Genomic DNA, 24,638 nt, shown 5'->3' on the forward strand with positions numbered 1-24,638 from the left:
CTTTAATATGGAGCTTGTATAGTTTTTGAACTGTTTGGCTTGCAAGATAACTCTAATTATAAAAATGTATGAAATGTCCATTGCACCCTTTAAATTTGATATCGCTATCATACACTCATTTTCTTGTGTTGTTTTTTCTATTTGTTGTCACCGCTCTCCATCTCTTTGGCATATCGTCGAACAGCTTCTAGGCATGTGAGCATCGATCTGAGGTGTAATGTAACTCGGAAGAAACCAACCACTCGTCATCTCTACCCCAATTTCGCGCTTGGACATGGAGTGAATGCACGAGAAATGCATTGACAAGGGCACACATCGAAGAGTGCGTCAACAGTGGTTATGGCATACATGAAGAGCGAGATAATGAGCACGAAGCGGCTGAGCTCACCCCTCATGGTGGTGTACCTCGACGATAACGGTGCGACGGGACCATAAGGAACCTGCACATGGAGTTGGTGCTCGGTGGCAGCGCCGCGAAGGTGGCGATGGCGCATGGGGCTAGGGGATTTTGACGTCCTGCAGAGGGTGGCCATTGCATTGTTGTACCTGCACGAGGAAGCAACTATGGGGCACTCCGTAAATCAAAAGGTTGACATAACTCACCAAGTTGAATATATGATAGATAATCGTCGCACTCAAAAAGGTGACATATTAAATTTTAACATATTTAAAAAGTAATATATAGAGAACTATTGGAGGAGATAAGTTTTTTGTTTCCTATATTATTTAAGGATTTGCTAAATCTAAGATTTAGATAATATAATTATATATAACTATTGGAGTTGCTCTTAGCTTTTCCACCAAACAAGCGAAAGAACTAAAATCTTCTTAGTATTTAATACATTTGACTCCTTCAATCTTCTCTAATCCTCTTGTTCTCAAACCAGCCCTAGCCCCTAGAACATCTCAAATCTATCTCGCTCTCCCTAGGAAGGTCCTGCAACCCCGCCGCCCTCTGCTCCCGCGGCCATGGCACCAAGGCGAGTATTTTCTTTTCCCTCCCAGTCAGTCCCCTTCCTCCGCCCAGCGCCGCCGCCTTCGTATTCGCTACCTTATTTCTCTTCCACCGTTTCTACCATCCCTGTGTTTCGCTGTGCTGTGTTCCATGGTCTCGATTCCTCTCCCTCGACACTGTCTCGGCGCTGCCAGTTTGACTCCTGCTTCTTCTTTACGCGGCGCAGATTAGTGGTCACATAGTTCGTCTTCCTGCGACGGCTCAATTCGCGGAGGCGCGGCATGGCGACTCCGTCGCTGCCGACGCAGATTGTGGAGTTCAATTACAAGGTGCTCCCAGTGCTGCCTCTCTTTTACGCGGTTTGATTTGGCACTGGCATGCTACTGTCGCAATGTGCTTCGAGGTTACCATTCTCTGAATGGGGCTATTTTTGGTTCGTGTTTCTTGCAGGCGATAGAGGACAAGCTCAAGAGACTGGCTCTCGAAGTGAGCCACCATGAGAACAACATTAGGTTCCTCAAATCCCAACTCAATACTGTTGAAGAGGCGTGCGTCGACCTGGGAAGTAAGTTTTTATTTTGTGACATGGTTTTAAATAGCCGGCTATAGCCTTCGCTATAGCTCGCTATAGCTGTTTGCGCTATAGGCTCATTTAGCCCGCTATATCCCGATATAGCCCGTTATTTGTAGGGATGGATCCGGATATTTATTCGGATGTCATTTTTTGGTCTTCTTTCTTCGATTGTGAACAACTAACATATAGAATTTGCTATGTAAATTTATATTCTTGTTTTTACCATTGAGACTATTAATCTTCATAAAAAATAAACATTAAATTCATTCTATATCTTTTTAAATAATTCATATAAAATTCGGATGTCTATCCGAATACGGATTCGGATGTTTTTTCACCTTTTTTGTTGTAGGGAGAAAATAATGTACACAAAAAATTATACAAAAATTTATTTAAATACTTCATAATATTCTTAATAACATTGCCGAAAATTAACTTTAAATTTTATGTATATCTATGCTAAAATATTAGATTTGTGTTACAATTCGGATGTTTCAGGAACATCCCTAGTTATTTGCAGAAGCACGCCGCTAAACCTCTTTGCCCGCTATTTAAAGCCATGTTTAAACTATATTTATGGTCCCTAGCTTACATAGGGCATATGTAGCCCTTTAAGGCAAGCAAGAAAAGAAGGGGTCTATCCTCTAAAGCTCTTGACGTCTTTTGTCGGGCTGTGAGACGATGGCTGTCATCATGCCAGTTTCTGGTGTAGCCTTGTCCCAAATTCCATCACATCCTTCATGTTGACGACACTACTTTTGTTGTTGTTGATCCGTCATGCGGCATGGGCGCTGCACCATCTTCAATCGATAAGTTAGGATAAATAAAGAGATAAGTTAGATTGATTTTATTAGTTAGGATAAGGAAAGATCTGGTTAGTTAGGATAAGGAAAGAGATAAGTTAGATTGATTTGGTTAGGATATTACCTTAGGGGTCAAGTAAGCCTCTCTATATAAGGAGAGGAGATATATCAATCTAATGAAGCAAGAATTAAGAAGGAAAATCCTTCCTCTTGCTCAGCCATGGGCAAGGCCCTCGGTCGACCTCCTTGCACCTGAGGTGTCGGCCCTAGGGCATCACTTGCCTTGGGCCATGGGGCACCTCTTGCGCGGACATCGGCCCTCGAGGCACTTCTTGCGTCGCGCCTTGGGGCACCTTGCTCATCGGGCCTCGGGTGTATCTCTTGCATCGGTATAGTCCAATCAAGACCTGAGTGTAAGTAAAGTAGAATGCAGGAATTGTGTGTGTATTGATAGAGAAGAGTGTTGTTACATATATAGGGGAAGAGCCAGAGGTAAAAGGAAACCTCCTAGACAAGGAAACAGAAGGACCCTAATTGATCCTTACCATCCTGGACTCTTCCCCAAATCTCTCTCTATCCTAAGCTGGCTGGTGCCAATGGTCTGTCGCTGCCAGATGTTGCTACCTAAGTGATTCTGTGCTTCAGGTGTGATTGTGTGTCTGGGGCTGTTATGTTTGTCTTTGTTTCTCTCCTCCTGTTATCCCCTGTAATTCTTGTGTGGCCTCTTGGCTATAACTTTTGTGTTTTTGCTTCCTCTATTAATATAAAAATACGCAATTCTCTTGCGTATTCGAGAAAAAAACCTGCTATACAAGGCTGGCCGGCTGATTAAAGAAGCCAAGCATCATGCCTATATACAAGGCAATGAATATTGTTGTCTAACATCCCCCCGCAGTCGATACGTCCGTTGAGCGAACGTTGAGGCTGGACCGAAAATCAGTGAACACCGAAGACGACAGACCCTTAGTGAAGACGTCATCATACTGTGAAGTTGTCGGCACATGGAGGACACGGACATGGCCAAGAGCAACATGTTCCCGAAAGAAGTGAATGTCGATCTCCACATGTTTGGTGCGCTGATGCTGAACGGGGTTGGAGGACATGCAGACAGAACTGATGTTGTCACAATATACCAAGGTCGTCTTCGGCAGAGGAGCATGCAATTCAGTCAAGAGCTATCGAAGCCAGGTAGCTTCAGCAACGACATTAACAACAACATGGTATTCTGCTTCACCACTGGAGTGAGAAACCGTGTTCTGGCGCTTGGAAGACCAGGAGACCAGGTTGTCGCCGAAGAAGACAGCATAGCCAGATGTGGATCTGCGGGTGTCCGGACAGCCCGCCCAATCGGCATCAGAGTAAACGACCAACTCAGTTTGAGAAGTTGGGCGAAGGAACAGCCCCAGATGCAAAGTCCCTCTGATGTATCGTAGGATGCGTTTGAGGGCAGCCAAGTGTGGTTCCCGTGGATCATAAATGTGGAGATAAACCTGCTGAACAACATACGTAATGTCTGGACGGGTGAATGTAAGGTACTGAAGAGCTCCTGCAAGACTGCGGTAATCAGTGCGATTTGAAACTGGAGCGCCATCAGAGGGGAGCTTGGGGTTCACATCAACTGGTGTAGTGCATGGCTTGCAATCACTCATACCAGCTCGTTCAAGAATCTCAATCATGTACTGATGCTGGGACAGATAGATGCCTAAGGTAGAGTGTTGAACATGCATGCCGAGGAAATGGTGAAGTCTGCCAAGATCCTTCATAGGAAATTCTTGCTGGAGGGCACTGATGATTCGTCGTAGTGTTGGCAGGGAGGAGGCAGTAAGCACAATATCATCCACATACAGAAGAAGATAGGCCATGTCTGCACCCTTGTGATAGACAAACAAAGACGTGTCTGTTTTGGCCTCAATGAAACTGAGCTGTAGGAGGTGAGAAGCAAATCTGTTGTACCATGCACGAGGGGCTTGCTTGAGTCCATAAAGAGAGCGGTTGAGACAGCATACATAATCTGGAATGAGTGGAGTCTTTGAAATCAGTGGGCTGAGCACAAATGACAGTTTCAGACAGTGTGCCGTGAAGAAAGGCATTATTGACATCCAACTGATGAATAGGCCAACCACGTGAGAGAGCCAATGAGAGGACTGTCCAAACTGTAGCAGGTTTGACCACAGGACTAAAAGTCTCAGAGAAATCGATGCCAGGGCGTTGAGTGAACCCGCGAAGGACCCAACGTGCCTTATACCGCTCAAGAGAACCATCGGCGTTGAACTTATGCTTGAATATCCACTTGCCTGTCACAACATTGGAATGAGGTGGTCGAGGAACGAGATCCCAGGTGTTGTTTCCAACCAGAGCTACATACTCCTGTTCCATAGCAGCGCGCCAGTGGGGATCGGCCAAGGCAGCGCGATAGCTGCGAGGAATTGGAGACAGTGCTGAAGCTTCAAATAGAGCTGGGAACCGAAGGCCACGCTTGCCCCTAGTGGTCATACGGTGGTGGTTGACCACAGGGGGGACAACAACAGCGCCGACAGGGACAGTTGGAGTAGTTCCTGGATCATCAGGAGGCCCAACAGCATCTGACGCCTGTGCTGCAGGTGAGGGAGACGCTGCGGTAGGAGGTCGACGACGAGAGTACACCTGGCCACCGAAACGGTCGACGGTGATTGCCCTGGGGGTAACCGGGGTAGCTGCTGGTGGAGCCGGCTGCACGACGCGAGTCCCTGTAGCATCAGGGAGCGCTAGGGCTGCGGGTCCAGCAGCATGAGGTGTCGGAGCTGCTGGGTCAGCAGCAGGAGACGCCAAGGCTGCTGGTGAAGGTGAGGAAGCCTGCTGAAGCGCACGTGGCTATCCAAGAGACTGTGGTGAGTAGTCCGGGACAACCACAGGTGGTTCGCCAAGTGACTGGTCCTGTGTTGCAGCAGTACCTGTAGAAGAAAAAATCGGTGACAGTTCAAAGGGAACTAAGACCGTGTTAGGCACGTCGTCCAGGAAATCAAGTGCAGCACCGTGGGAGGGGAAGAAGCATTGGAGAAGGGAAAAGAGGCTTCATCAAAGACCATGTGGCGTGAGATGATTATGCGATTGGTTTGACGATCGAGACAAAGGTAGCCCTTGTGGTGAGGGGAATACCCGAGGAAAACACAGAGGGTGGAGCGGGGGGAAGTTTGTGGGGGGGGCAGTGGCTGACAGGTTGGGATAACAGGTGCAACCAAAAACACGGAGATGCTCATATGAAGGATGTTTTCCAAATAGATAGAAGTGAGGCATGGAATGGTTGAGGGTTTTGGTGGGTAGGATGTTTATGAGATAGGTGGCAGTGCCTAGAGCTGCGGCCCAAAAGACGGGGGGAACACTAGCGTGGAAAAGAAGGGAACGAACGACATTGTTTATGGATCGTATGATGCGTTCGGCTTTGCCATTCTGCGCGGAGGTGTAGGGGCATGACATACGAAGGTGAATGCCGTGCGAGGAAAAAAATGTGCGGACACGTACGTTGTCGAACTCACGGCCGTTGTCGCACCGAATACCCTGAATGGTGATTCCGAACTGAGTGCGGACATAGGCAAAGAAAGTGGTGAGGGTGGACAAAGTGTCTGATTTGAGAGGCAAAGGGAATGTCCACAGAAAGTGGGAATAATCATCTAAAATGGCAAGATAGTATTTATGACCAGAGACACTAGTCAAGGGGAGGTCCACAAATCACAATGTATTAACTGAAAAATTTTAGTAGCCCAGGAGGTGGATGTATGAAAAGGAAGACGAACATGATGTCCTAATTGACAAGCATGACATAAAGGAGCGGTGGCACTCTTATTACAGGGAATGACTGATGATTGGGCAAGATGTGATAAGACGGCGTGACCAGGGTGCCCAAGACGCTGGTGCCACAGGGACGTAGTAGGTGTCGTTGATGCATGAAGGGTGGTAGCCGGGAGCCGGAGGGGGTATAGTGGCCCAGAGCTATCACATCTGAGGATCTCGCGCCGAGTAGGAAGATCCTTCACAGAGCAACGGAGCAGGTCAAATTCAACAGAACAATTGTTATCGGTGGTGAATTAACGAACAAAAATTAAATCCTTAATGAGGGACGGTGAGACAAGGACATTTTTAAGGGATAAATTATGTGGAAGGTGAGTGGTGCCAGTGGAAGTGACAGGAATGAGATGACCATTACTGACAACAATATGTGAAGGAATATGACGCGAAGGAAGGGTTTGAGAGATGATACTGGCGTCAGAGGTCATGTGGCTGGTGGCACCAGTGTCGAAGTGCCACTCATGTTGGACAGGTTGTTGAAGAGCAACAGTCTAGAAGTTGGCAGCCAGGGTCTGCTGATCCCATACCGGAGTGGGAGCGGGTGGGCCGACGTATCCGGGAGGTGGCCCATAGGAGGTCGGGGGAACACCACACTGTCCGGTCCACTGACTTGGGGGACCGGCCATCAGAGCCTGTGGAGACGAGGGCACGCCATGGGGTGGACGAGGCGTGGTAGGTGGTCGCTGACCCGTCCACATGTAGATAGCCCCTGACCAGGGGTTGTAGTAGCTGTATTGGGACCCCTGGCTAGTGGGAGGTCCAGCGTCGGCGCGGTTGGTGGTGAAGTGCCTACCACCGCCGCGTTTGCCCCTCTTGCCGCGCTGGTTGGAGTTGTAGCGGCCGTCGGAGCCTCCCCCAGAGGGCTGCGAGGGGGCCGGCAGTTGAGTGGCCGATTGCTGGGAATGACGAGGAGCGCCGGTGGAGGGCGTAGGAGAAGTGGTGCTGCCCATGCTGCCAGGTGCAGTGAGCGCAACAAGGGTAGCAGCAGGTGGAGCCTTCGCCATGGTGAGCTCCTTAAGAGCAAGATCGTCGCGGACCTGCAGGAAACTGGGCAGGGGGTATGTGCGACGAAGATGTAGACTCAGCGCAAGGAAGCGCTCGTTAAGACCTCGGATGATGTTGAGGACAAGCGTTCTGTCGGAGACGGGCTCGCCAAGGTTGCGAAGATCCTCGGCAAGCTTTTTGTAGCGACGACAGTATTTGGCAACAGGAATGTCGCCCTGGGAGAAGGAGCGGAACTCTTGGTCGGCGTAGAGAGCACGAGTGGTGCAGTTCCCTAGGAATTGGGACTCGATAGAGAGCCATAGGACGCGAGCTGTGACGTCGCGCTGGGATACAGTGTCGGCGAGGTCGTCGGAGATGGTGTTGAGGATCCAAGTACGGACGACGGCGTTCATGCGAACCCAATCGGAGGAGGTATATGCAGTGATATCGGAGAGAACATGACCTTCTAGGGAGAACTTGGTGAGGGTGAGAAGGAAGGTATCACACCATCAGGCGTAGAATGCGGAGTTGGCGTTGAGGAGGAGCGGGATGAGGGTGCGAATGTTCTGCACAGCCACTGCCTGGGCGTGTAGATTCAGCAGGGTTGCAGCCTCATGATGGAGGAGTGTTGCCTCCAGAGGGGAGGCACCACTGAAGCGTCCCGATCCTTTGGGACTCAAATGTGATACAATTACTAGTCCCAGGAGGCTAGTAACCACATTCTTTACTTCAAATAGTACAGAGTTCGAATAAAAGTTATTACAATACCAGAGTACAGGCTCGAGAGAGCCAGAAATACAAAGCGCAGTAGAAGATAAACTAGCCCAAGCCACAGGCAGAACTGGGTGCAGACACAACCCCCTCAATCAAGCATAGCAGAAAAGAAGTCTTCAGCTGCTGAAAAACATAAATAAATCTGGGTGAATACACTAGGTATTCCGCAAGCCCATCCCGCTCCCGTAAGGAGAAAGGGACCTATATCATACATGCTTTATATGGTGGAGTTGAAGCCACTCTTCTTTTTCTCAGAGAAAGGCAATACTTTTAGGGGTTTTCCCAAGGAAATAGAAATAACACATTACTCAACCACCACTGAGCTTCCCGCTCCCGTGGCATCATTTTCATTTCCAAACACACACACACATTTCCCTGTTTTTGTGAAACACTAATTGTCATACCACACCAGACTAGTCCATACCAGTGGACACAGACTATTCGAATAGGTTTGAACTTTGCGCAGAGGGGTACACTTTACCCACTAGTCCGGCTCTGCGATCCCATAGCCAATGAGACCCGAATCCGAATCTCTTTCTTCCCTCGCACGTCCTAACCTTAGCGGTTGTACCAGGAGTCAGGCCACCGCCATGTCCAAACCGGGCAAAACATTCCTCCTCCTTATCCTCCCGGTGCTCCCCAGCCTTCATAACCCTGGGGTTGGACCGTACGAGTTCAGATTGAGTGACTGCCCACACAGTCTCGAGTGGTTGTACTTATCATGAGTACATGTAGTGAATGATGACAAACCGGTCCTTATATGAGGGGACAATCCTTCTGCTCACACCTAAACTAGTTGAGCCATCACCTTAGGCCCTCCCCTAAACCAGGGAGTCCCTGATCATCCCACTCACAAGGTGATGAGGGTGAATACCCTTCATCGCACACTTTTTTTTAAAACATCGCTTAGTCAAAACCACTGCTCTTTTCCCATCCCACATTTTGTACTCAAAAGATGTTTGTTAATGCGGGCTATCTCTCTGCTCACAATCCAAATATTCCATCCCTTAATCCCGGCTTAGGTAGTGGTAGAAAGAATAGGTAAATTATGCATCAAGGGAAGGATGGACTTGCCTTCGTCGAAGCTTTTCTGGCACAAAAGATTTATCTCGGAGGGGTCGGGTTCCTGCCCTTCTTCCGGAGGATTGGATCCCTCTTCCGCTAACAAACACAGATAGGGAACAATACATCAATTATGGTGACTTGGTGGGGTGTGCCAATTATTATACATTATTATTTTTGTGCCCTATAATTTATTTAAACTATTTTTGGTGCATAAAATATCAGCATATAAATATATATATGAAAATGGGAAAAGGAAAAAGAAATTCTCAGCTACCTGGGCCGGGGGGGGGGGATTTCGGCCCAGCCGGCCCGCGGAGGAGCGGCGACGGCGCGGCGGACGCCGTGGGCGCGGGCCCACGCGTCAGCGAGGGGGGGGGGGGCGGGTAACGGCGTGGAGCGGTGATGGGGGGGGGGGGCGAACCGGCCGGGGCTCCGGTTCCGTGACGGGGGAGTGGTGGCGAGGCACGGGCCGGGGTAGGGGATTATGGTGGAGGGGCCAATTTGGCCGGAGGGTGCCTGGGGTGGCCGGTCCACTGCGCGGTGGCGGGCGCTCGCGGCAGTGAGGTCGCCGGCGAGGCCAACGATGCAATAGGCGAGGGGAAAACGGTGTGCCGTGCTCGGGGTGAAGTGGCGGAGCTCAAGAGCTAAACTAATTTAACTAGAACCCAACGTAGAGGGGAAGGGGAGGCTCACCGGAGATGGAGATGGCGGCGGCGCTGGCTCAATTGAGCTCGGGGGAAGAGGGAGGAGATGGCCGAGGCCGAGGTGAGGAATTTGGGGAGCTCGGGGCGGCCCTTTTATAGGCGCCCGGGGCGGGGAAGGGGCGTGAGGTGGCGTGTCCCGGCGAGCTCGCCACGACGGAGATGGTGGTGCACAGTGGTGACGACGAGATGGCTCGGGCAGACGGGGCGACGGGATGGCTCGGGCAGATGCAAGGCACCAAACCGAGCTGGTGAATGCAATAATGGCGAGGCGACGAGGCGGGCAGTGGCCGGCGCAATCGCGTCGCTAGCCTCGGTCACGGACGCGAGGAAGGCGCTGACGGGCGGGGCTCGCTTGCCAGAGAGAGATCGCGAGAGAGCGAGGGGGGGTGCGGGCTGACGGGTGGGGCCGACCGGTCAGCGGGGGAGAGCGGCGCTGCGCGCGGAAGGGGGGGGGAGCTGGGCCGGAAACGGCCCAACCGGGGGGGAAGGTTTTTCCTTTTTCTTTTCTATTTTCTATTTCCTTTCTATTTTCTATTTCTTTTATCCCCTTTTCTTTTGAACAAATAATTAGCTAAATAATCTTAGGTGCTAAAAAAAATAATCATCTATGTGAGGTGCTTCTAACAATCAAGGTGTATGCATATGATGAGATGTCCTATGAGGGAGAAATTAGGGAGAGATAGGGGGGTGTCAGGAGATTAGGGTTCCAAACCTCGGGTTGAAATTTTGGGATGTTACAACCACCGTCTTGGATGTCACCGTCGGGATCTCCATGGGAGGAGTCGTCACTGGGGGGAGGCAGCGCAGCAGCCGCGCGTTCACGCGCGGCACGTTCCAGGGCCGCATGCACGCGAGCATCCGTCGCGTCGCGTTCTTGCTGGGCGACGGTGGCCTCTCGCTCGGCGTCGGCGGCGCGAGCGACCTGGGCTTGGCGCTCGCGGTCTTGGACGACATCATCCTCTTGTGGGACAGCAAGGGGATCGGATTCGATGCCTGAGGTGATAGCGGCCATAGAGCAGCGCCAAGAGAAGGCGCGCTGGAGCAGCGCCGAAGAACAGCGCGCTGGAAGTGGAAGCGGCAGGAAGAAAAACTAGACTCGTGATACCATGTAAGTAAAGTAGAATGCAGGAATTGTGTGTATTGATAGAGAAGAGTGCTGTTACATATATAGGGGAAGAGCCAGAGGTAAAAGGAAACCTCCTAGACAAGGAAACAGAAGGACCCTAATTGATCCTTACCATCCTGGACTCTTCCCCAAATCTCTCTCTATCCTAACCTGCTATACAAGGCTGGCCGGCTGATTAAAGAAGCCAGGCATCACGCCTATATACAAGGCAATGAATATTGCTGTCTAACACTGAGGAGTGCTATTTAGACCACCTAACCAGCTCAACTAGTGGCCCTTTTGCTTTAGAATGTAATTAGCATTCTTGCGAACGGATGATGTTCCATAAATATCTAGATGAGTAATACAACATTTCATATATTTTATAAGAATTTGTCTTTGACAATAGATCATTTTAAGCTTGCACAGCATTACACAAAGAGTGTAATATAATTTTGGAAGTCAGATTAGCCTTGTTGACTACCTTTCCTTTTGCTTCCTATTTTTAGCACTCTGATGGACTGTGCTTCAATGATGAAAGAAGTCCAGACTCCACATTTCCATACATTATATCACAATGCCTCTATAAGTGTACTGAAACTGTAATTTTTCTCAGTTAAACTTGGGAATTACCATTCATCCGTGGCCGCTGTTGTAAATAATGATACTTCTGCTCAAGAGGCTGAACAGCGCACTATTCGAAGTATACTTGATCAGGGCAAGACAGCAGCTGGGATTATATGCCAACTGAAAGTCCGTCATCATGAGCTAGCATCTAAGATGCCACTGATGAAAGATATACTTGGTTTTGTGGCTACATTGGGAAAAGTAAATAATGATAACCTCAGCAGGTCAAATTTTCTTCTTTGTTCCATATGAGATTTTTAGTGCCTTAATTGGCACCAAGTTAATTGAAACGATATGTTTGTTCTTATTTTGCCTTTTTTATCTTGTTTTGATTTTATTGTAGGCTTCTCACAGAGTACTTGGGAATGGATAATATGCTTGCTCTTGTTTGCAAGACTTATGATGGTGTTAAGGGTCTTGAGAAATACGACAAGGATGGCATCATTGATAACACCAGTGGCATTCATGGACTTGGTCGCTCTGTTGGAAAATTTCTGGATGGAAGATTTACTGTCTTTTGTCTTGAAAACTTGAGGTACATCTTTTAATATATTTACCACCTCTTTTAGGATCAACTGGATGAGCACTTCAATATTATGCATTATTAAATGCTGCAGGCCATTTTCCGGTGATGTTATCATTGACGATCCACAAAGAAAGCTTATTTTACATAGACCAAGGTTGCCTGGAGGGGAGTCGCCTCCTGGTTTTCTGGATTTTGCAGTAAATATGATCCACCTGGACCGAGCACACTTGAGGTTCCTCACAGCCAGTGGCCATGGTCTTAGGGAAACTTTGTTTTATACTTTGTTTTCCCATTTACAAGTTTATAAGACTAGAACTGACATTCAAAGTGCCCTTCCTCTGATAAAAGATGGTGCTGTTTCTCTAGATGGTGGTCTACTGAGACCCAATGGCTCATTCTGCCTTGGCCATAGGTATGCAATTTATCTGTTTACATGTCTTAGTATTTTCAATTTATCATGCAGTTTTTGAGTTTTGCTGATTCTCTTGGCTATTGTGTACTGTACTATTTAAAGTTTTCACAAGCTCATTCTATCAGACACTTTTTACAACACTTAATCATGATTCATGGAATTTGTAATGCTCGATGCACTTCAATTACTTTCTGTTAACTGTAAAACTGTACTGTCATTAAAAAGTGTAAGAAATTGTGTAATTACTTTTTCTCTTTATGAATTATCTTTATGAGGTCTGAACTGTTGATTTCGTATGTTCTAAAGAAGAATGTCATACTCAGTTGTCTTACCCTGGTTTATTTATTTACCTCACACAGTTTTCTTGCTCTCGTTTGGACCATTACGTATGCTAACCTTTTACACCTTTTATTTTCCTTTATAATTTATGTTCACACACGCTAATCAAGCTAATTTCTTTACTTTAATAAATACTATAATCGGTTTTTGCAGCAAGAATCTTGAAGTGAAATTTCCTGTAACCACTGATGTTTCAAGTTTACCTGAAAATGTCGCTGAAATGGAGGAACAAGTTAAACGTAAGAATTGGGAGAAGGAAATGGTTCTTGAAGATATGAAAAGGGAGGAAGATCTGCTGAAACAAGTTAAGGAATTATACAGGAAGCAGAAGCAAGAGCTCATGGATTATGTCACTCAACCAGCAGTGACACAGGTATGTATACGTGAACAATTTATTCACTTTAGAACGTAATATTTACGCATATACTAGTGTAGTATAGCTTCCTGTGTAATAGGCCAAATTTCATGGAGATCTGAATAATATTTGATGATTATAAGTTTTTTTTTAACAAACTGGCACAATTGTGCCTAAAGCCTCCCTATCCTGCTTCCTATTTCAAACTCCCACATACACACCTTGCTGGAAACAATGTTTTGCATTCCCACATACACGCCTTGCTGGTAACAATGTTTTGCACTCCCACATACACGTCTTGCTGGAGGATGGCCTGATAGAGAAAGGGCTATTTCTTTCCTGATATTATCTACACGTAACTTGACCTGCTGTCTGTTCTCTTCTCGCAGATGTCACGTGATTCGCCAGCAACTCATTCACCCGCGACTCCTGGGAGCAATCCGTTTGGAGCCAAGCTCTCCAACAAGTGGCGATAACATTTTGGTGGCGTACATCCCTATTTTGTTGGGGCTTATTGCCTGCTCGGGCATCAGCACAAAGTAACTAGCTTTTGCCACAAGCTTGGTGTTAGTTTGTGAGGGTGATAGGCCAGTGAAATTGTTCTGCTGCTTAGCATAGTTGGATGCCAATTGATGTATAGGGTTAGAATGCTTTTTAGCTTTTCCTATGCTAATCAAATTGCCAACTGCTAATCTTGATTCTTGGCTGTTGATAGCACAAACAAATTGGAAGCAGCAGCTGGTTGTCGTTTTAGTTGCTTCTTCAACATGCACATTCTTATTGCGATGTGCCAATATGTATATGCCTGCTCAACGTGCTTGACTGATTTTTCATGAATGGTGTGCTGTTTCTCAGGTCTGATGTTTACTTGCCTTTCTGTCAACACTGAAACATACATGTTTCTTCAATCTGTCTACCATGTAAAATATGGGGGCGAATTGATATTTCTTTCATTTGAAGAATTTGTGCATGCACTTAACCAACTATTATATCATCTGAACTCTATTGCGAACTATGATGAACACGACAACGCTGCTTTCACGCGTGTCACTGTTGACCGGTGGCTCTAAGCTCTGTGAGCTCAAAGGACATGAGCATGACCCAGCCAAGTTCTACGAGGTCAAAGGCCATGACACAACCGATCCTCACCTGCACACCACCTTTCTTGACACCACGCAAGAATTGTGTCGCCACCACCAACATGCCTTCACCTTCCTCGCGTGGCCCAATGCCAAGACCTCCGGTCGTCTCTTCAAATGCCAACGCAGCGCCCTTCCTTCAGCTCCATACCCACAACCACCACCACCAGCAGCAGCTGAGGATGGGCGACGCGGCCATCGCCGCCGTGCATTTGCATGAGTCTGAGGAGGAGCACATCTTCCGGAGCCGGTTCCCGCCCGTGGCCGTACCAGACGACGTCACCGTGCCGGAGTTCGTGCTGGCGGACGCCGAGGCCTACGCGGACAAGACGGCGCTCGTGGAGGCCGCGCCGGGTGGCCGGTCCTACACCTACGGCGAGCTGGTCCGGGACGTGGCGCGGTTCGCCAGGGCGCTGCGGTCCATCGGCGTCCGCAGGGGCCACGTCGTGGTGGTCGCGCTCCCGAACCTGGCGGTGTACCCCGTGGTGAGCCTCGGGATCATGTCCGCCGGAGCGGTCTTCTCCGGCGTGAACCCGCGCGCCGTCGCCGCCGAGATCAAGAAGCAGGTGGAGGACTCCGAGGCCAGGCTCGTGGTCGCCGACGCGGTGGCCTACGACAAGGTGAAGGACGCTGGCGTGCCGGTGATCGGCATCGGGGACGTGGCGCGGCTTCCCGGCGCCATAGGCTGGGACGAGCTCCTCGCCATGGCGGACCGCGCGGGCGCGCCGGTGGTGGCGCTTGAGCCGGCGCAGCAGTCCGACCTGTGCGCGCTCCCCTACTCGTCTGGTACGACGGGGGTGTCCAAGGGCGTGATGCTGAGCCACCGGAACCTGGTGTCCAGCCTCTGCTCCTCCATGTTCGCCGTCGGGCAGGAGCTGGTCGGGCAGGTGGTCACCCTGGGCCTGATGCCCTTCTTCCACATCTACGGCATCACCGGCATCTGCTGCGCCACGCTGCGGCACAAGGGCACGGTGGTGGTGATGGACCGCTTCGACCTGCGCGCGTTCCTGGGCGCGCTGCTGACGCACCGCGTCATGTTCGCGCCCGTCGTGCCGCCGGTCATGCTGGCCATGGTGAAGAGCCCCGTGGCCGACGAGTTCGACCTGTCCGGCCTGGCCCTCAGGTCCGTCATGACGGCCGCCGCGCCGCTCGCGCCGGACCTCCTGGCGGCGTTCGAGCGCAAGTTCCCGGGCGTGCAGGTGGAGGAGGCGTACGGGCTCACGGAGCACAGCTGCATCACGCTGACGCACGCCAGCGGCGGCGGCGAGGACGTGGGGTCGGCGGTGCAGGTCGCCAAGAAGAAGTCGGTCGGCTTCATCCTGCCCAACCTGGAGGTGAAGTTCGTGGACCCCGACACGGGGCGGTCGCTGCCCAAGAACACGCCGGGGGAGATCTGCGTGCGGAGCCAGGCCGTGATGCAGGGCTACTACAGGAAGAAGGAGGAGACGGAGCGCACCATCGACGCCGCGGGGTGGCTCCACACGGGCGACGTCGGGTACATCGACGACGACGGCGACGTGTTCATCGTGGACCGCATCAAGGAGCTCATCAAGTACAAGGGCTTCCAAGTCGCCCCTGCCGAGCTGGAGGCCATCCTGCTGTCTCACCCGTCCGTCGAGGACGCCGCCGTCTTCGGGTAAGCGACCGAGCGGACCGCGGCATGCAGTTGGAGATTGTGCGTGTGTGTTCCTGCGGGTCATCATGCATGTATGCGGGCGCAGGCTGCCGGACGAGGAGGCCGGCGAGGTCCCGGCGTCGTGCGTGGTGCGGCGACGTGGCGCGCCGGAGAGCGAGGCGGACATGATGGCGTACGTGGCGGGGCGCGTTGCGTCGTACAAGAAGCTCCGGCTGCTGCGCTTCGTGGACGCCATCCCCAAGTCGGTGTCCGGCAAGATCCTGCGGAGGCAGCTCAGGGACGAGTTCGTCAAGAAGACGGCAGCAGCGTAATAATGCACATCATCCTGTGGGTGGGTGCTTGCTTATACCAGTGCAAGATCCTGCATTCGCCACTTGATGAAGACAATAATACAATTAGGGTACAGTCAGATGTTCCAAGCTACTGATACAATTGTTGTTTCTGCAAACAGTACTCCAAACTAGTGCATATACATTGGCGTTGTGGACCCAAAAAAAACTGCTGTTCCTGAATAACTTGAGCTTCCCCCAGTTCCCTCCCATCTTGGGTAGATTCTGAATTCACCTGATGAACATAAACTAGCTAGAGGGGTTAAGCTTGTTTTTTGGCGGGAGAGGGTTTCTTTTTCCCCCTGCCGGATGCAACGTCGTCCATGCTTTGGCCCTGGCGCCGGTAGCGGCCGCCGGACGCGACGAAGCCGGGGCACGGCCGGTACGCCTTGATGGGCCACCAGCCGAAGCCCGGGACGGCGGCTATGCCGCCCTGGATCCGGCCTTGTCCATTGCAGCCCCTCTGAAGCTCGTCCCTGCCGCAGCCCTTGCAGCCCCTGTGTGGCGCGCGCATCAACGACAATTCGCTAAAACGTAAGTGCTATCTAGGAGATTTGAGGACGAACAAGTAGTTTTACCTGAAGTTGGGGTCGTCTTTGTAGCTAAAGATTTCGGGCTCAGGAGATCCTTCCTCCTGCTCCTTGGTCACCACCACAGAAGAAGAAGAAGAGGCGCCAGATGCAGTGCAGAGAAGACGGTTTCCTCTCCCTGGGGCTAGCGCGACACGCTTCCTGTATGCTGGAGGACATGCAGAGGAAGAATGGTTGCTTGGGAGAGAGAGCTGCAGACAGATGCAGGCTGCTGCTGCTGCTGCCATGGCTCCCTGGACGGACGGACGGTGAGTGAATCTGGGGAGAGAAGAGGAGATTGTTTGCCTCGCGGCGCCTGGGATTATTGGGAAAGAGGAGGTGTGGAACCATTGGATGGGATAGCGGCCACGTGGCACGCCCACTGGTGACTGTTGTGTGGGAGGAATAGAATGCAAACATGGAGTCATGAAGATGCAGACACAGCTTTGTCAGCAAGCAAAGATCTTTTGATCAGCCGGCCACCCGTAGGTACAGTACAGTACTGTGCTGTGACATGATTTAAGGCCAGGGATGCCATGCCATCCATATAATATACACAGTTTCATTTACACGAGCATCCTACATCCTCCTAATAATTAGTAATAAATAAATAAATCCCTTTGAGCACCACCACCACCACCACGATTAATTAGAAAGAGAAAGAAGGACAGGCAAGGTGTTGTTTGTTTGAAGATTGCTTAATTAGCTGCACAGATTTGGAGTACATGCGCCGTCTGGTGTCTGCTGCTCTTTCCAGATCCGTCCGGTGATCCTGAGCTTGAGCTCCTTCCGGTCCCCGCCGGAGAAGAAGAGCGCCATGTTCCTCTGGATGATGAGGCCGTCGTGGCTGTCCCTCACCTTGCGGTGGCTGTCGCGGACGCTCCTTGGGGTGCCCTCCCACACCATCTTCCTCCCGTTGGCGCCGACCTCGAGGCTGTAGCTGTAGTTCTTGGCCTCGTTCTCGTCCCCCATGAAGCGGAGGAAGGCCATGTACACGGGCGCCATCCCGAGCTGGAACGCCTCGAAGTGCAGGCAGAAGTAGTGGCCGAAGCAGTGGAACACCGTCAGCATCCAGGTGGCGTTCTCCACCTCCCGCGGGTTGGATTTCACGTATCTGTGGTTGAAGGTGCAGCCGCTGTGCATGTCCACCTTGTGGTCGTCCCTCAGGTGGGAGACGAGGGAAGGGATGTCGCCGGCCGCGCCGCACTCGGAGCCGGCGTAGGGGCAGTTGTACGGTCTCAGGCCGCACTGCGCCTCGTGCTTTATCTTGCTGTAGTAAGGCATGATCTCCGGGCACCCCAGCGAGTAGTACCTGCAGGGGAGCTCCAGCGACTCGGCGACTTTCTCCAGCGCCAGACACCTGATGTCGCCCAGCTCTTGCCTGCAGGTAGGGCAACGGTTGTGTACTCTGGCCTTGCATGTGGAACACAGCGTGTGTCCATTGGGGCACTGCATACATATGCAGATTGTCATCTCAATTCCATCCAACCAGATAGAGGATGCAGGCGGCCACCTGGTGGATCGGCGGGAACATGGAGTTGGTGCACACGGGGCACTCCAGCAGCTCGTGGACGCCGCCGTTGGTCACGGCCTTGGGCCACGGCCGGGCGGCGCCGCCATCCACGTCGCCCGCCGGGGCGTCGGGCAGCGAGACGCAGTCCACGTCCATGGCCGCCCGCCGGCCCGCCCGCCTCCGCTCCCTGGGCTCCGGGACACGGAGGGGATGAGGGAGGGAGGGAGAAGGGAGGCTGGGGCGGCGCGGGCGCCCGGCGATTTGTGGCGGGAGAGAGGACGGAAGGCGGGGGCGCGCCGCGGATTCCGGGGCTATAATGGCGCGGCAGCACGACCATCTTTTTTCCCTTTTCCCTATGTTTCTTCGCTGGTGGATGATGGGCAATGGAACCCTCCATCCAGTAGACACAGGTAGTGTAACAGTTTTAAAATTAAATGTAGACTCCCTTCTCACAAGTGGTTCCATGGTCTAGCGGTTAGGACATTGGACTCTGAATCCAGTAACCCGAGTTCAAATCTCGGTGGAACCTTTTTTTTTAAAAAAAATGTTTTTTTACCCCCCGAACACAGTCTTTGCTGTGTGTGAAGTGAACCCGTCCATTTGTTGCATGTTTAAAAACGGCTGTCTGTTTTGTACAGTGGCTGTTGCTGCATGTTTTTGTCATCTTTCTTGCAAAGGCAGCAGCAGAGACAGCGCTGCTAGTGGTGGGTATTTTAAAAACGAAACCCAAATCCGAATTGAATCCAAATAGACCGAATTCGGGTTTTCGGGTTCTGGTTCGGTTCCTATATGTGCTATATTTCGGGGTATGGGTTCGGGTTCGGTTCCTAACCTTTAAAATCCGAATAGACCGAATAAACCAAAATATAAAAAAGCCCTTAATATATGATGATATTATTATATGATTTACGAACTTATTATCTAAAAATTATGATATCATCTTAAAGATAGTATATATATCTCAGTATGTTATTTTTTATAGTCACTTGTTGTAATAATAGTACTTCCAATTAATTATTAATTGTATATATTTTAACAAAAGATAATAATCTCTCTACTATTTCAGTCTATTCGGTGGACCGAATAAATCAAACCGAAATTGTGGGTCTATTCGGGTTCGGTTTCTAAAATTATTTTGAAAATTTCGGTTCTCATTTTTCATAATCCGAAATTTCAAAAACTCGAATAAATAGAACCAAATTACCCTTATAGACCGAATGCCTAGCCCTAAGCGCTGCGGAACTGGCAGTCGATCATGCTGATGAACATTACATGTATAAACATAAAAACTCTTTTGTTGTTGCAACATATGTTTGACAATGTTTTGGATTAAACCATGCCTGTGTTTTCCAACCTGAGCTTTGTATGGCACATCGATCGTGATATGTGCCTTTCAAAAGTAACCTATGTTTTCAGAAACGGGCCTTTTTAAGAGGTCTTTTTTTTTTGTTAATGGATCTTGAGAGTTGGACCTCTTTAACCGTTTTGCCGAAAGTACCGTATCACACTCGGATTTAAGAGCAAATCCGGATACATCTCAATTGTATACTAGTGGAGGATTTTGTAAAAAATAACTAAATAGATTACATCATATGACAACAATGATACTCCGCTACCAAAGTTGACTGGAAGACGACGGTCTAGACCTCTCTGACCTCATCGCATCGTTACATCATATGACGATAACGATATTTTAGACACAATAAATATGATAGATGAGATCCAACTTATCATGATTATATCTAATATTAAATTCATGTTGCATGCCAATTTTGCATGTGAAAGAGTAAGTGGTGGTGGTTGTCTATCATGTGGGAAGCGCAAGCCTATCACATGGAAAAATACTCCTAACCTACTACTAACATACCTTCCAACCAATCCGTTCGATCCACATTGTTAATGAACATCTCGATTTTTTCGTAGATCGACAATGAACCGGAGATCCGATCGACGAACCAGAAGCGTGGTGACGAATTTCTTACCGAGCCGGTCACGACGATGTTTTGGGTTGCCCCAAAGATAAACAAAAGTTGAGAAATTCATCGTCAGAGTTTTTGATAGAGTTGGGGAGGGAATCGAATTGTGACGAGATGGTCATGGCGGCTTATGGCTACGAGTTTAGCTGACGGGGGCTATTGTGGCTTAGATGATGGTGTCGCTGCTGCGAGGCTATAGAGTAGATGAGTCTTGGTTAATTGATTGAGATTTTATGATGACATGTATTTATAAATAGGTAGGGAGGTGGACATTTAGATCTAATCTGGTAACCTATGATAATCTAACTCTGTTAATCCGTTACAATCTTATTCCTATCTATTTAGTATTTCAATTGTCTATTTTATTTCAATAATATTGTTGTCATATTTATATTCCTAGAGTACTAATCATATTAGACCTCTAATAATTTAAATAAATCTTAGAATATACTTTTATTTAAAATGTAAATTGATTTTTAGGTGTTACACGTGAGTTTGAAAGAGGATTTTTTCTTAAAGTCTTTATTGTAATATCCTAATTTGTATTGTATCTATTTAAAGAACGTCGCGTACAAACAAACAAGACAAACCAATCAAACATACATTAATATATTATTTTAGCTTGTATTTTATTTCTAACTAAAGGCAACATAGTCGGTCATTCTTGCTTCTGGATTATAGTGCCTACGTAAAGATAACGACTTATGATCCCAGGAGTCAGAAAGTCATCCTTTGAATAGGTCATAACTTGTGCACTAAATAAATATAAATTTTACAACACAGTCAATAAACCTACAATAAGAACACATTTATGATTATGCAAGGCTTCCACGCTCGACCACTATCTTGTTTCTTTTTCTATTTTAAATTTAAAATTTAAGTCTAATTTAGAGCTAAATTAAAATTTTATATTTCAAACATAAATTGCAAAAAAAACTCAACATAAATGTAAGAAAATATTAATTATTTTATCCATTTAAGCAAATGCTTTAAACAATACATATAACTTATTAGGAATAATTTATGTAAGATGTTTTATCATAATAGTTATTCAAGCAAATAATTCAAACACATAATCAAAAATTTATATTAAACATTTATTTAATTTTATGGGAAATGGTTTTACATTATAATTTTATTATAAAAACTCTTTAAATTTTAAATCTCTAAATAATTTCCTTTAATCATAAAAATAGGATTTTGGTGTGTTACATCTCAGCTTCGCAATTCGTAGTCACACAACAAAAGGGAAATCCACATCCGAACCGGAGGTTGGCTAGGGTTGGTTATCAAGCCATCTTAGCCCGACTCGTTCGAGTTTGAGTTGGCTCGGTTAGGCTCGTTATGCTAACGAGCCACAGAGTCAGCTCGGCTCGTTTACAGGCTCGAGCTTGTTTGTTTAGCTCGCGAGTCAGAGCAGAAAAAATGTATATAATCAAATTCTAGTTAACTTCAAACTAATTTAACAACAGAAAATAATAATTATACTCATAGTTTCACATACCACATCAATGTAACACCAGATTAACATAACTCATCAATTAACAATTCACACACATATTCATCAATTTAACCCCAATTATTTTCGCAAAGAACAATTTAAGACATAGACACAATTTATTAATTATTAGTTTAACTCTTAGACCATAGACACCACACATACATATAACATGTTCATCATTTGTTATTTAAATGATATACATATAGCTTCGTTTTGCTGAAATGTGATATCTCGTTTAGTTTGCGAGCTGGCTCGTTAATGATTAATGAACCAAGCTAGGATGTCAACTCATCTCGTTAAAAAAATTCAAACGAGTCAATCCGAGTCGAGCGGAGTTGAACTGACCACGAACCGAGCGAGTCGACAAGATACAATCATTTCGTCCAGCACTAAGATTGACTCTAGGCACCATAGGAACATATTTTCAAATTCTCGAAAAACTTAGAGCATCTCTTTTTGTCGGGGACCATAATTAGGGGTACCCTCAAGGCTCCTAATTCTCAGTTGGTAACCTCCATCAGCATAAAGCTGCAAAGGCCTGATGGGTGCGATTAAGTCAGGGATCGGTCCATTCGAGGGACACGATCACGCCTCGCCCGAGCCTAGCCTCGGGGAAGGGCAGCCGACCCCGGAGGATCTCCGCCTCGCCCGAGGCCCCCCTCCAGCGGCTAACGTATTTCCGGCTCGCCTGAGGCCCTGTCTTCGCCAAGAAGCAACCCTGACCAAATCGTCGCGCCGACCGACCAAATCGCAGGAGCATTTAATGCAAAGGCAGCCTGACGCCTTTATCCTGACGCGCGCCCTTCAGTCGACAGAGCCGAAGTGACCGCCGTCACTTCGCCGCTCCACTGACCGGTCTGACAGAAATACAGCGCTGCCTGCGCCGCTCCGACTGCGGTGCCACTTGACAGAGTGAGGCTGACAGGCAGTCAGGCCCGGCCGCGGGCACCATAGGAAGCTCCGCTTCGCCCGACCCAGGGCTCGGACTCGGGCTAAGCCCCGGAAGACGGCGAACTCCGCTCCGCCCGACCTAGGGCTCGGACTCGGGCTAAGTCCCGGAAGACGGCGAACTCCGCTCCGCCCGACCCAGGGCTCGGACTCGGGCTAAGTCCCGGAAGACGGCGAACTCCGCTCCGCCCGACCCAGGGCTCGGACTTGGGCTCAGCCCCAGAAGACGACGAACTCCGCTTCGCCCGACCCATGGCTCGGACTTGGGCTAAGCCCCAGAAGACGACGAACTTCGCTTCGCCCGACCCCAGGGCTCGGACTCCGCCCTGGCCTCAGCCAACGGTCTCCGCCTCGCCCGACCCAGGGGCTCGGACTCGACCTCGGCCACGGAAGACGGACTCGACCTCGGCTTCGGAGGAGCTTCCACATCGCCCAACCTAGGGCGCAGACCTGCCACGTCAACAGGAGGCGCCATCATTACCCTACCCCAAGCTGACTCGGGCCACGGGGAACAAGACCGGCGTCCCATCTGGCTCGCTCCGCCAGATAGGCAATGATGGCGCCCCGCATACTCAGTGACGACGGCGGCTCTCAGCCCCCTTACGGAAGCAAGAGGACGTCAGCAAGGACTCAACAGCTCCGACAGTTGTCCCTCCGCTAGGCTCCAGCGCTCCTCCGACGGCCACGACATCACACCAGCTGGGTGCCAAAATCTCTCCGGCTGCCACAACGGCATGTACTTAGGGCGCTAGCTCTCCTCCGCTAGACACGTGGCACTCCGCTACACCCCCATTGTACACCTGGATCCTCTCCTTACGCCTATAAAAGGAAGGACCAGAGCCCTCTTAGGAAGGGTTGGCCGCGCGGGGACGAGGACGAGATAGGCGCTCGCGTGAGGCCGCTCGCTCCCTCTCCCGTGTGGACGCTTGTAACCCCCTACTGCAAGCGCACCCGACCTGGGCGCGGGACGAACACGAAGGCCGCGGGATTCCCACCTCTCTCATGCCCATCTCCGGCCACCTCACTTCCCCCTTCGCGCTCGGCCTCGCGCCGACCCATCTGGGCTGGGGCACGCGGCGACATCTCACTCGTCGGCTTAGGGACTCCCCGGTCTCGAAACGCCGACAGTTGGCGCGCCAGGTAGGGGCCTGCTGCGTGTTGACGAACAGCTTCCCGTCAAGCTCCAGATGGGCAGTCTCCAGCAACCTCTCCGACCCGGGACGGTGCTCCGTTTCGGGAGCCTTGAGTTCATGTCCCTCGACGGCGGCTACGACATGATACTCCTTCCACCGCCGGACGACAGCGACAATGGCGGCCGACAGCCCGCCTGCCGGCAGCGGAATCGACGACGTCTTCCCAGCGTGGTGGAAGAACAACATTCGAGCTCGCCCCGTCCTCTCCCCCGCCAACGGAGGAGGAGGCGGGGCAACCAAGGCCAAGCAGGAGGCAGCGCCTCGTCGGCTGTCGAGCGAGTCGACGGCCCCAGCGCCCCAACGGGGGGCGCGTCGGGCATCGACCTCGCGTCTGAGACGAAGGCGAGCGCCGTCTCCCCGCGACACGCCAACTCCGAGCAAACGGACGACGCCGGCACGCTCGCGAAAAGGCTTCCTGGACGTCACCCTCGTACCTGAGACGACGGTGCAGTCAGTCCCCGACGTGACTTCATCACCGCCTGTCGACCAAGAGGTACCGACCGATTCCCATCCCACGCCTTTCGGATTCAGCCTCGACCCGCCTAGCTTCTTCGCTTTGGCGGACGCTCTCGTAGAGGCGAGTCCGAACCCTCTGGGGTTTCGTATGCGGTCACCTTGGGACCGGCTGACGGACGTCTCGACCTACAGGCCCTCTGGGTCCGAGGAAGATGACGAGCCCAGCTTCTGTTAGGATTTCTCTGGACTTGGCAACCCCAGTGCCATGTGGGACTTCATGACCGCATGCGACTACTGCCTTTCCGACTGTTCCGACGGTAGCTGCAGCCTTGG

At 50.1% G+C, this 24,638-nt stretch overlaps 4 protein-coding genes and 1 non-coding gene across 5 annotated transcripts; 3 read left to right on the plus strand and 2 right to left on the minus strand.

Moving 5' to 3' along the window:
* Positions 1–881: 881 nt before the first annotated feature.
* On the plus strand, positions 882–13,778 carry LOC100193778 (uncharacterized). The gene is made up of 8 exons (NM_001138864.3): positions 882–980; positions 1,182–1,284; positions 1,406–1,520; positions 11,403–11,637; positions 11,757–11,948; positions 12,031–12,351; positions 12,844–13,063; positions 13,435–13,778. The coding sequence occupies exons 2-8, from the start codon at positions 1,237–1,239 to the stop codon at positions 13,519–13,521; spliced, it is 1,218 nt and encodes a 405-aa protein (NP_001132336.1). The 5' UTR covers positions 882–980; positions 1,182–1,236; the 3' UTR covers positions 13,522–13,778.
* Positions 13,779–14,341: 563 nt separating this feature from the next.
* Positions 14,342–16,317, plus strand: LOC100280065 (uncharacterized). Its single transcript, NM_001153005.1, has 2 exons — positions 14,342–15,820; positions 15,906–16,317. Exons 1-2 carry the CDS (start codon positions 14,367–14,369, stop codon positions 16,129–16,131), a joined length of 1,680 nt encoding a protein of 559 aa, NP_001146477.1. The 5' UTR covers positions 14,342–14,366; the 3' UTR covers positions 16,132–16,317.
* On the minus strand, positions 16,167–17,012 carry LOC103649536 (uncharacterized). The gene is made up of 2 exons (NM_001324241.1): positions 16,728–17,012; positions 16,167–16,646 (listed from the first exon to the last, which is right to left on the minus strand). Exons 1-2 carry the CDS (start codon positions 16,964–16,966, stop codon positions 16,412–16,414), a joined length of 474 nt encoding a protein of 157 aa, NP_001311170.1. The 5' UTR covers positions 16,967–17,012; the 3' UTR covers positions 16,167–16,411.
* A 227-nt stretch (positions 17,013–17,239) lies between these two features.
* LOC100170242 (uncharacterized) lies at positions 17,240–18,443 on the minus strand. Its single transcript, NM_001130123.2, has 2 exons — positions 18,232–18,443; positions 17,240–18,167 (listed from the first exon to the last, which is right to left on the minus strand). The coding sequence occupies exons 1-2, from the start codon at positions 18,385–18,387 to the stop codon at positions 17,421–17,423; spliced, it is 903 nt and encodes a 300-aa protein (NP_001123595.2). The 5' UTR covers positions 18,388–18,443; the 3' UTR covers positions 17,240–17,420.
* Positions 18,444–18,688: 245 nt separating this feature from the next.
* TRNAQ-CUG (transfer RNA glutamine (anticodon CUG)) lies at positions 18,689–18,760 on the plus strand. The gene has a single exon. It is a non-coding gene; the product is annotated as a tRNA-Gln (tRNA).
* Positions 18,761–24,638: the final 5,878 nt, after the last annotated feature.

The sequence above is a fragment of the Zea mays genome, chromosome 3 (assembly GCF_902167145.1).
Source record: "Zea mays cultivar B73 chromosome 3, Zm-B73-REFERENCE-NAM-5.0, whole genome shotgun sequence".
Lineage (NCBI taxonomy): Eukaryota > Viridiplantae > Streptophyta > Magnoliopsida > Poales > Poaceae > Zea > Zea mays.

Coding starts and splice junctions, on each gene's coding strand:
- LOC100193778 (NM_001138864.3), top strand. CDS start 1,237: ATGGCGACTCCGTCGCTGCCGACGCAGATTGTGGAGTTCAATTACAAG. Junction 1,521..11,402: donor GGCGTGCGTCGACCTGGGAA/GTAAGTTTTTAT, acceptor AATTTTTCTCAG/TTAAACTTGGGAATTACCAT. Junction 11,949..12,030: donor TTTTGTCTTGAAAACTTGAG/GTACATCTTTTA, acceptor TAAATGCTGCAG/GCCATTTTCCGGTGATGTTA.
- LOC100170242 (NM_001130123.2), bottom strand. CDS start 18,387: ATGGACGTGGACTGCGTCTCGCTGCCCGACGCCCCGGCGGGCGACGTG. Junction 18,168..18,231: donor TGTTCCCGCCGATCCACCAG/GTGGCCGCCTGC, acceptor ATATGTATGCAG/TGCCCCAATGGACACACGCT.
- LOC100280065 (NM_001153005.1), top strand. CDS start 14,367: ATGGGCGACGCGGCCATCGCCGCCGTGCATTTGCATGAGTCTGAGGAG. Junction 15,821..15,905: donor GAGGACGCCGCCGTCTTCGG/GTAAGCGACCGA, acceptor ATGCGGGCGCAG/GCTGCCGGACGAGGAGGCCG.
- LOC103649536 (NM_001324241.1), bottom strand. CDS start 16,966: ATGGCAGCAGCAGCAGCAGCCTGCATCTGTCTGCAGCTCTCTCTCCCA. Junction 16,647..16,727: donor AAAGACGACCCCAACTTCAG/GTAAAACTACTT, acceptor CGCGCCACACAG/GGGCTGCAAGGGCTGCGGCA.